The sequence below is a fragment of the Caenorhabditis briggsae genome, assembly GCF_000004555.2.
Source record: "Caenorhabditis briggsae complete genome, chrIV, whole genome shotgun sequence".
NCBI lineage: Eukaryota > Metazoa > Nematoda > Chromadorea > Rhabditida > Rhabditidae > Caenorhabditis > Caenorhabditis briggsae.
This window is the reverse complement of record NC_013487.2, coordinates 6,155,702-6,166,570: the sequence shown is the minus strand read 5'-3', so window position 1 is coordinate 6,166,570 and position 10,869 is coordinate 6,155,702. Positions and strand designations below refer to the sequence as shown.

Below are 10,869 nucleotides of genomic sequence, written 5' to 3'. Positions count from 1 at the left end.
CCCCCAGTTTAATTTATTATTATCTGGTATCCTCCTCCCCCAAAAATTACTCTTTTTGCTTTGAGCCTGGAGCTCGAAACCCCATACAAATAGATAGAAACGGGTCTCGTGACGAAAACTGATCACACGACTCCTCCACATTTTCTCCACCCTATCCCTCTCATACCCCCACCACTCTGAATAATGATCTTTGTATTTTTCTATTATCCTCAAATCTCTCTGTTTCTTTCTTTTTTTCGTTTTGTCTCTATTCTGTTTTTTGTCGTTTGTGTCGGTCATCATTTTCAATTTTTCTCAACTTTCTCAGATCTATATTCTCTTTTTCCTGTATTTTTTGAATCTGTACACCCCCACCCACCCCGTCCCTTTTCCCTTGATATCTACCGACCCAACACACCGAGAAAAAGAAAATCCGCCACCCTGTCTCGAAAAAATGTACATTTTCATATGTCCATATATTGTTTGTCTTCAAAAATCAAGTAAAATAGAAAATTTTTTTTCACAAAGTTGTTTATTGGTGTACAGAAAGCAAAGAAAAATCAGAAAATTTCGAATTTCAAGACAAAAAGCAAAGAAACTGAAAAATCTGAAAGTCAATTAAAAAAAACCCGGATGACAGTAAAATCGTCGAAAATCAAAAAAGCCGAAAAATAGATGAAAGTTACTAGCCCGGGCGATTTTTGAAAATTCAGTTTGTAAGATTACAGTACTTTAAAGACGCAAAACGCAGAACTTTGAAAGGTTTCGCTACGAAATGATGAAAAAATGTCTGAAATATATTCCGTATACGGAGAAATGTGTGCGGAAATCGAGAAAAAAAATCGCTTCTATTATTCTTGTCCGGTGCCGATGAACCTTGTGTTCGAAAATTTATTTAAAGGCGCATAGCTGGGCCTGAAGAGGAAACGGGTATGGTTTTTATAAATAAAATCGTACGCCTTTAATACAGTACTTCGAAATTATTTTATTTTGACCCATTTTAGACAGTTTTTTCTACTTTATAAGGAAATTCAGCTGATTATTCATGAGAAGCTGAAAAATTGGTGCGGAAACAAGCAAAAAATATTGGGGAAATGGGAACAAATTCAATAATTCCGAAGTACTGTATTAAAAGCGCATGAAGTTATTTGTAAAAACCGTAGCCGTTTCCTCATCCAGACAGGCTATGCGCCTTTAAACAAATTTTCAGCCACAAGATTCATCGGTGCCAAACAGTAATTTTTTTTGCCAAATCAATTTCCTTTTTTTAGAGTTGAATTCTTCAACTTGTGATTATTGAGTCGTTAGGAAACTGTTCTGGTCCCAATTTCAGCATGAAATAAGCCACTGAAACGCCGGATGCATTATTTATTACAGAAAATGTGGTTTAGGACATGAAAAATAATGAACGAAAAGACAATTTAAGCGTCGCTCATTTCGACAGCCGAAACAGCTGGCGCCGCTTCCTCTTTCTCTCCTTCAGAAGCCGCGACGACAACGTCCATCGAAGATTCAACTGGTGAAGCTCCCAGAACTTCCTTGCATGAGCATTTACGAGCGAAAAGGAACTGTTTGATGAGATGGGAAATTCTTCCAGCTTCCAACTCATCACCAACCGCGTACGCGTCAGTGACAACCTTCAGAAGGGCTTCTTGTGCTTCAGTACTTCTTTCGTTGAGCTGAAGTTTCTTATCAACGGCCAGCAGTTTTTGATTGATATCCTGGATTTGGTTATTGATGAATTCCACGTTAGAGAAGAGAGGGGAGCTGCTGAGTGTAGAGATCCAGTAGCTATTCCACAGAGCAGTTAGAATATGTGCGTCTGAAACAAGAGAAAAATAGTCATTCAGGGGCAGAAATGTGTAGAAACTCACCAAGTTGAGACTTGAAGAAGCTGACCTCCAATGGATAATACCGTTTACAATGAACTCCGAAGTCCTCAATTTTCGCCAACGGAATCGATTGATACTCGGATGGAACGTCATCTGGTGGACGATATCCTTCTGGATATGTGCGGAATGCACCGATGTCCACCTTTCCAGCTGACATGGTTCTCAATGGATCGATGACAATGGCCACCCATGGTTCCTGGAACTTTTGGTTCAGAGTCTGTGTGGAGACGTCGATTCCCGATAACCAGCATCCGTATCCTGGATGCGAGTGGTACCATCCGACGACCTTCTCCTGACGACCTTCTGTTTCGCACAAATCCGAGTAGACTGTCATGTACTCGTAGGCCTGGGCTTGAGCGTTGACTCTGAAATTTAAGATTTGTGGTTTTTAGATTTTTATTTCTGGGGAACCTGGTTTCAGTTCCCTCAACTGGAAGCGCGAAGACGTCGAGAATAATGAATGAGTTGGCGTCGATTCTGCCTTGCAAAAGACCCATAATTTCCAGACTTCCACCTCGCTTCGCATGCATCGTCATTTTGAGCAGAGCGATTGCCGAAATTTTAATTTGTTTGAAATAGTGTGGATCCTTATCCCATGGCTTTGCATTCCTAATCTCCAACTGCTGCTGATTGTTGTATTCAAAAATCGAGTCGACATTTTGAACCTGAAAATCGATAATTTTATTGGAAAATTGGCCGGAAAACGGGGGAACTGACATTATTTTCCTTCTCCCAGTTTCGCTGAGGCACGGATCCCGACGGTTTGACGTTGTCTATTTCCATTTTGCTGAAAATTGAAATTTGTGAAATTTGGACACATTTTACAATGAGAAAAAAGACGAAAAACACAGAGGAATCGATGAAAACCGAACAGTGTCACCATTTTTGTCGCAAAAAACTATCAAACGCCACTCCGAAAAGACGGGTGCGCGCGGTTTAGCGTAAATCTACACAGGAATTTTGCGCGGGTGTTTGAATAAGGTTTTTGCAGATGTCTGTGAAATAATGGATTTTTATGGGGAATATTTGATTCTCTGAGAGAAGGTGAAGGTGAAAATATTCTATAAAGACATTCGTCTTTTCAGACAGCAATTTTTCAATAGTTTTTGAAAATGTGCTTAAACGGCCAGTTCAGAAGTACTGTATTTACAGAAATTGACAAAACCGTAAGAAAAAGAAAGAAAAGAACCGGGAGAAGAAGAATGACGAAAGACTGACAATGAGACAAAGGAAATCTATGGTTCGCAGTATGTAAATTCAAATTTTCCGCCCTTTCCCCTAACCCAATAATCTGCGTCTCTTCTAGTGGAGAGTCACCCAGAGAGACCCGACGGAGGCAGCAGTACTCACTTGTGACACATACACACACTATATAGATATTATTGATTCTTGCGAAATTTAGTCCCCAAAAGCAAAAGAATCAAAAATGTCAGCTCCACCAAACCATCCAAACGATATGGACTCCCTTGCTGAATCTCTGAAGAACATCGAAATCAGCTGCATGCCCGTTCAACAAAGGTTTGTGTTTTCCAGATTTTTTTCCGGAATTTTTTTCATAATAATTTTTCTCGCGCTTTTTCGGATGAAATGTAGGCACTCAGCAGTTCAATTTAAAGCTTTCGTGTCGAGACCAACGCAGTTCCACTGTAGTAACGCACTTACAAGATGTTCCGAAAAAACACCTCATTTCAAGTTCTTTCCTCACTATTAATTATCATTGTTCAGAGTTAACTTGGGCGAGCAGGACCCAAACTTCCGCCGAGAGGAACGTCTGGTTCCATATGAGATCCAAGTGTGCCACGTGGATTACAGAGACTTTTTCATTCAAGTCAACATCGATAAACACTCATTCGTGTTGAAGCAGACTCTAGATGGCAATGTCCAAGTTAGAGTTTCTGATGGAGCTGGACAAATTCAAACGTTCCCAATGCCAATTGGAATGTCGATGGATGAATCATTGAAGAAAATCACGGATTACTTCTTGGGAAGACCAGGAACCATCATTCATCAACTATTGATTTCTTCGGAAGACGTCCTGGAGAAGTGCATTGTTCCAGAAGTTATTCAAACCAGATACATCTGCTACGATGGCCGGAATCTGGACAAAGCTCTTCGGGTCAAATGCAAGGAGACGTTTGTCTTTGCGAAATGCTTCAGAGTTGAAATGATTCGGTCTGTGTTTGAGGTACTTGTTGCTTTGAAAAGAGTTACATGAATTTAATCTTTTCAGCAAGTTAAATCTCTCAACTACACTGCTGGCATGGCAATTGAAATCGGAACCGGTGGAATCGAGCAAAAGATCTTCCCTCGAGCACTGGAGACTCTTCAAGACCTCCAACCAAAGCTCGGAGTTCAACCAAAACATCAATGCTACGATGGCGAATGCGATCGACCAGCCATCGAGCATGCCACACATCTTCAATGCCTCGTTTTCGACATCGAGGATAAGGATTTGGAGATGATTGTCTGCTTGCCAGACTTTGTTCGAATCTTCGGTGCTGAGGATCAGGGATTGAACCATGTGGTTCGGTTCAGAGTGGAGCCAAAGGGAACAGCTGCACGTTGTGATGCAGAGAACTGGCTCAGCGTTTTCGATGTCGACGGATTCGAGTCTTATGTCAATATGGCAAATTAATCTAACTTTTGAAGTCTGTTCATATGTATTTACCAAAGAAATCTCACATTTTATCTCATTCCATGTATATTTTGTTGGTTAGTCATGTATCATAACTTTGCATGTATATATTCTGGGAAATCAGTCATTAATAAATAAACGGAGCCATATTGTCCGAAAGTTTAAATGAGAAGTATTACTCATCCAAAATAATATGAATAAGAGAACACAAAAACAATATTCAGTAAAAGGTTGAAATCAATTATGAAGAAGATGAAACTGTAAACAGTTATAAAAATCCAAATTAGACTGAAGAACCAAGCAAACGTCTTCTTCGATGAATAGGATGCTCCCACTGGTTGGTAGCAGTGGTAGAGCTAGTCGATCACAAGGCAATGTCGTTCAGTAAGCTCTTCAGAATATTCTCTTGAAAAATGTTTGTCTTGTTTGAAATCAGCAATATTTCATTAGTTGCCAAGTTTTTGATAGCTCGAAAAGGAAACGAAATAATTAGGGGGAAAAATAGCAAAAAAGTGTAAAAAAATCTACATGAATTGGTATAGAAATCTTGATGCCCCATTGACCTCAGAAAAAGTACTATAAAGGAAGCGAAAAGTGGAGGAACAAATCAGTTCTCGCATTCTATGGGCTCGAGAGAAGGGACCTGAGAAAGGAGCCGGAGCTGGGTCCTGGGTCCTGGGTCCTGGGTCCTGGGTCCTGGGTCCTGGGTCCTGGGCAAGAAAAACCGTTTCAGAGTGCTATAATAAATAATTGTAAGCTGAACAACTTATCCAAGCGTCTTCACCACAGCCCGAGACTCACGGAAAACACTATAATTTAGCCGGACCACACTAACGATATCGGACAAGATCATTTTTCCAGTTCCTCTAGAAACCCAATCTTGTTGATCTCTCGCGCCATTTGCACTCTATTTCATCCTCACTCAATTCCTCGTATTTTGAGTATTTTGACACCAAAGTCCATTCAATGAATATCCCCTTAACTAGTTAGCTTACATCATAGAGTCTCCTTATTTAAAACGAATTTCTCACTCGACCATCAAACCAAAAATGCTTCTATATCTCGAACTAATCTTTAAAATCATCCATACCGTATGTTTCTTAATTGGCTGCTTCTTTAATTTATTTCTCTGCTACGTGGCAATATTCCATAGTCCGTTTATTATAAAAACCTATTCTGTCATTGTCCTAAATGTGGCTCTTACAAATCTCGGAGGTCTAGTTTGTGATTTTTTGTTGCAACAGAGAATGATACCATCTGGATTCAACTTATTCTATATCTCATATGGACCATGTGTGAAAGCTGGACCGGAACTGTGTTTTGATATGTAAGGATCATTTTAAAAGTTGCCTAAGAGTGTGTTCTAGAACATTTCAGCTATGGAATAATGCTCCATTTTTATTCGCATTCTCTTTGGCTTCTCTTCCTTGCTTTCGCCTATCGTTACTATGTAATGCACCGCAATGAGCCAAGTAGATGGAGCCTTCAATTAACTATTTTTCTGGTTTATATTCCATCATTCATAATGATGACAGCCTTGCTTTTGGATCATGCTGATCCTTCAATAGTTCGAAAAATGCTGAAATCGCGACTCCCAGAATATAAATTATCTGGTCTAGTGATCACTGGTTCGGTGGATAGTACACAATTTGCTGCGATGTTCGCAATCATTCATATGACTGTGTTGAGTACTCCTATAACCATTGGGATTTGGATTTTAAGGAGAATAATAATTCAAAAATTGACATATAAAGGGGTAGATTTGACTAGAAAAACGAAGAATCTGCATGCACAATTGTTGAAGGTAAGTAGACGAATTCTTGCTGTTTCAGGATGTTTTATAAACAAGTAATGAACCCATATAGTTAGTTAGTTATCACGACGTGTTAGACCAATAAAAATATTTAGCATTCGGTCCAAAATAGTCAAATGGTGTCAATAAAGTAAATCGAAGTTAAAAGTTACAAAATTCGATTAAACAAGTTTTCGAACTTTTGTTCAAATGTTTGAACTATAAAAAATAGTGGCCTAGAAAACTCAACTCGCAAAAGTTAGGCCGTCATGTGGAAATGACTTAGAAAGTATACCATGTAAATATCCGGACATTTTCTGGTAATTCAAGTTGGTGACCTAGAAGACTCAATTTGCGAATTTCATGCCACCTTTTAAATTATGTAACAAACCCCACTCACTGTTTTAACCTCTCAAATCAACTAATAATATTTTAAGGCTCTCACTCTGCAAGCCACAATTCCTGTTTTCTATCTTCTCGGTGTCATTTTCTACTTCATTGGACAATTTGGAATGTGGTCCCATCCCATCATCGAATTCTCAATTTTCACATCTTTCCTAATTGTTCCCATTTTAACCCCAGTATCATCTTTAATTTATGTCAGCCCGTATAAGCGATTTGTGTTGAAAAAAGGTGAATGGAAAAGATTCGAAATCTAAAATCCATACCAGTTCTGTTATCACTTTGGGTGTATGACACCTTGACTGATTTTTCTTATTTCGGTCTGATCTCAAAAGTTTCTAGAAATTTCTAGGGTATTCTTATGATATTCTGTACCCTAGTTGTCTAGTTTGTAGCCTGATTGCTTCATAATCCTTTGAATACCCACCAATCAAGCATTTTGTATAAAACCTTTTTGCAAGCAAAGCCTTACTCTAAAAATGCTAGAATTGCTTACTACGATATTCCTGATTCTTAATTCTACTGTCACTATCATTGGATGCCTTGTGAACCTTTTTCTCCTTCACATTGTACTTTTTCACAGTCCAAAAATCATAAAAACGTTTTCAATCGTGATCATAAACTTGGCTTTAACAAATATCGGTGCTTGTTTGAGCGGATTTTCAATAGGTCAACGAATTATTCCATCCGGGAAACGATTATTTTATATTTCCTATGGTCTATGTTCATGGATCGGAGAACAATTTTGTTTTGATGTGTAGGCTGAAAGAATGAGAAAAAATTAAAACCTTTTCTGATAATTTTTACAGATTTGGAGCCCTTCTTCATTTTCACACCCATGCTCTTTGGCTAATTTTTGTCAGTTTTGCCTATCGTTACTATGTTATGTTGAGGAATGAGCCTAGCAGATTGGCTCTTCAATTATCCATTCTGCTTATTTATATTCCTTCTCTAGTCCAACTCCTTGCAATGTTTTTCCAGAATTTGAGAATTGAGGAAATTCGGAATCTATTAAATGCAGCGTATCCTGAATACAACTTGACTGGATTAACTGTAACTGGAGCTGTGAAAACTCTAGAATTTGCTCCATTGTACACTTTGATTCATATGACAGTGGTTAGCACACCAATTACAATTGGAATTCAGATTTTCAAGAGGAGAATAATAAAATTATTGACAACAAGAGGTGTGGATCTATCATCGAAGACGAGGAATTTACATGCGCAGTTGTTGAGGGTGAGAAATGACAATAAAGTTTGTGTTTTTACATGAATCACAAAAATGGAAAAATTAGAGAAACTACCATACCGGCCAACCTTTTTTTAATTCCACCTATATCTACAGCTGAAAACAGGAAACTTTAGATGCAGAAAAATATTATTACTTCCGTTGGTTAAGACTGAAAATGTCCAGGTCTACTGAACAAAAATAGAGCTTCAATTTTTTAGTTGGCAACTTTTTCGTACAAATTCATCCTAATGAGATATACGGCTTGAAACCAACCAAGTGAAAACACTTCCAAAAATAGCACTGAGTTCAGAGTCGAGAAAATTTTAAGCGGTTTATCTTATTTGGGTAAATTTGTACAAAAAAGTCGTCAACTACAATAATGAAGCTCTATTTTTGTTTAGTAGACCTTTAAATTTTCAGTCTCATCTAACAAACCACCTTACGTTTTTTTTAATTTTCAAAATTGGCCGTTTTCGACTAAAAAAGTAAAAGTTAAGAATCTTTTAGGAGTTGGTGTATTTTGAAAATTAAAATTTAAAAACCTCTTCCGAGTTTTGTTTCCAAAATATTAATTTATCTATATTTTTCAGACCCTAACCTTCCAATCCACCGTACCCTTGATCTACATTTTTGGAGTTTTTTGCTTCGTACTATCCCATTTTTGGAGTCATCCAATTCTTGAATATTTTACTGTGATTCCCCCATTAGTTGTTCCTATTCTAACCCCATTTTCTTGTATTTTCTATGTCACTCCATACCGATATTACGTTTTTTGTTTGATTTCACAAAAACTTCACCCCAAAAATTCCATTCATACTGTGTCTGCGGTTTTTGTGGATTGAATGATAGAATTCAAAGTCTGCGTACCAAAAAATGAAAAAAGTTATTCCGAAACTGCAACTTTATTTTTCAACATGACGTAGTTAAATCTCTAGTAAGACATACTTACCTGACTTTTTGAAAACGGCACTTCCGTGTGAAAAAAAAGAGAGCTCTAATGGTTTTTGAACTATTCATCTCTCTTCCTCTTTCCGATAGACCAAAGTTTTGCTTTGATTAATAATATTTTTCAGAAGCACTGAGTCGGAAACGTCTCTAAAGTTTGAACCCATGATATGACTACATGATATTTTACATTCCTTTCTACATACTTCTCGTCATCTAATTTTTCTTTCCCAATTTTATAAAATGTCCGCTACCACAATATCTTTCATTATAATCAACACAATTGGCACTGGTCTCGGTACTTTTGTGAACCTATTTCTCTGTTATGTGGCAGTTTTTCACAGTCCTCCAATTATCAAAACGTACTCAATTTTGATTATCAATACAACTCTTACAAATATTGGAGTTTGTGTTACTGGCTTTTTGTTGCAAGAAAGAATAATACAGGCTCGATTTTCTTTGTTTTACATCTCCTACGGTCCTTGTACATTGATAGGAGAGCGATTTTGCTTTAATGTGTAAGTTTTAAAAAACCCTTTTCAAGTTAAAGGGAAACCTGCAATAGATAAGCTAATTGTTAACTTTGAGCCAAACTTTGAGCCAACGGTTCCTGTCCAAAATACAGAAAAGTTGTCAACGGATAAATTGTTAATCTTAATATCATAAGTGTTTTGTCAATTGACACATTTTTGATATTTTGCATAGGAATTTAGATAGTTGAGCTCAAACTTGACTCTGTATTTCATGTTTCAGATTCGGTGCCTACCTCCATTTTCACACGTACGCTCTTTGGCTAATTTTTCTCTCTTTTGCCTATCGGTTTTACGTCATGATTCAAAAAGAGCCCAGCCGTCGGGCACTCCAATTTTCCATTTTCCTTGTTTACATTCCTTCCATGACCCAATTCCTCGCGATGATCTTCCAAGAAATGGATTTGATCGAAGTTCGAGAATCTCTAAGTTCTAAATTCCCTCAGTACAATTTGGCTGGATTAACCGTAACTGGAGCAGTCGACATTATCACTTTTGCACCGTTATATACCCTTATCCATATGACAGTTATCAGTATTCCATTGGCAATTGGAATTCAGATTTTGAGAAGAAAAATTATATCTGTTTTGGTTTTGAAAGGAGTGGACTTGACAACCAGGTCAAGAAATTTACATGCTCAGTTGTTAAAGGTGAGTTTCCTTTTTTTTGTTTTCAAAATATTATTTTTACTTTTTCATGAAAGATCAGCAGACCGGAAAAAAGTACTTTCTAGTCAGTGATCAAACAAGACATTGATCAAAAATCATGTTTCTAGAGTACATTAACAAACGAAATTTTCCAGACACTAACATTCCAAGCCACAGTCCCATTGATCTACTTTCTCGACGTCTTCCTTTTTTTCCTCACGCACATCTGCAATCATCCGATTCTCGAGTTTTCCATTATCATTCCTTCTTTATTTGTTCCAATTTTGACCCCATTATCCTCACTCTATTATGTGACCCCATATAGAAATTTCGTTCGAAAATTGCTTATTCGTGTGAGGCCTAAACTTCAAACAGTCGGTTCCAGGAGTATTCTTCAAGTGACTTCTTTAGTTGATTAAAACAATTTTATTTCTCAATTTCATTGAGTTTCAGAAACATTCACATTTGAATAAAATACCTTTATGTCAGAGTTCAAAAGTCTTCTGAAAGTTTAACGTTATTATGGGCTCCGAGATTTTAAAAACATAAAGAAACACGTCTATCTTCAAATATTTTCTTTAATTCAAATTCAGACAAATTTCAGACAAGACAGACAAAATTCTGAATTTTTTCCATATTTCTTTGAGTCTGAATTTCAGACGAAATATAACTTCTGGTCTACAACGAAAGTAAAGAACCTGCATGCGGAGGACTCGGAGAATTTGACGGCTTCAAGGCGGAGAAGGCAGATGTTGTGTTTTGTTTCTTTCTGTGGTTATTAGAATAACAGAACAGTGTTTGAATTTATATCATTTTT

General features: G+C 37.3%; 5 protein-coding genes across 5 annotated transcripts; 4 read left to right on the top strand and 1 right to left on the bottom strand.

Moving 5' to 3' along the window:
* Positions 1–1,400: 1,400 nt before the first annotated feature.
* Cbr-csn-5 lies at positions 1,401–2,654 on the bottom strand (the record flags this gene model as incomplete). Its single annotated transcript, XM_002633802.1, has 4 exons — positions 1,401–1,801; positions 1,854–2,236; positions 2,283–2,536; positions 2,589–2,654. The coding sequence occupies 4 exons, from the start codon at positions 2,652–2,654 to the stop codon at positions 1,401–1,403; spliced, it is 1,104 nt and encodes a 367-aa protein (XP_002633848.1).
* Positions 2,655–3,297: 643 nt separating this feature from the next.
* CBG26408 lies at positions 3,298–4,506 on the top strand (the record flags this gene model as incomplete). The annotated part of the gene is made up of 3 exons (XM_045235329.1): positions 3,298–3,389; positions 3,597–4,056; positions 4,102–4,506. 3 exons carry the CDS (start codon positions 3,298–3,300, stop codon positions 4,504–4,506), a joined length of 957 nt encoding a protein of 318 aa, XP_045100279.1.
* A 1,049-nt stretch (positions 4,507–5,555) lies between these two features.
* On the top strand, positions 5,556–6,957 carry CBG19891 (the record flags this gene model as incomplete). Its single annotated transcript, XM_002633803.2, has 3 exons — positions 5,556–5,833; positions 5,884–6,310; positions 6,736–6,957. 3 exons carry the CDS (start codon positions 5,556–5,558, stop codon positions 6,955–6,957), a joined length of 927 nt encoding a protein of 308 aa, XP_002633849.2.
* Positions 6,958–7,179: 222 nt separating this feature from the next.
* Positions 7,180–8,772, top strand: CBG19892 (the record flags this gene model as incomplete). Its single annotated transcript, XM_045235328.1, has 3 exons — positions 7,180–7,457; positions 7,510–7,936; positions 8,521–8,772. The coding sequence occupies 3 exons, from the start codon at positions 7,180–7,182 to the stop codon at positions 8,770–8,772; spliced, it is 957 nt and encodes a 318-aa protein (XP_045096911.1).
* Positions 8,773–9,118: 346 nt separating this feature from the next.
* On the top strand, positions 9,119–10,471 carry Cbr-srd-8 (the record flags this gene model as incomplete). Its single annotated transcript, XM_002633805.2, has 3 exons — positions 9,119–9,393; positions 9,629–10,055; positions 10,208–10,471. 3 exons carry the CDS (start codon positions 9,119–9,121, stop codon positions 10,469–10,471), a joined length of 966 nt encoding a protein of 321 aa, XP_002633851.2.
* Between the last annotated feature and the right edge of the window lie 398 nt (positions 10,472–10,869).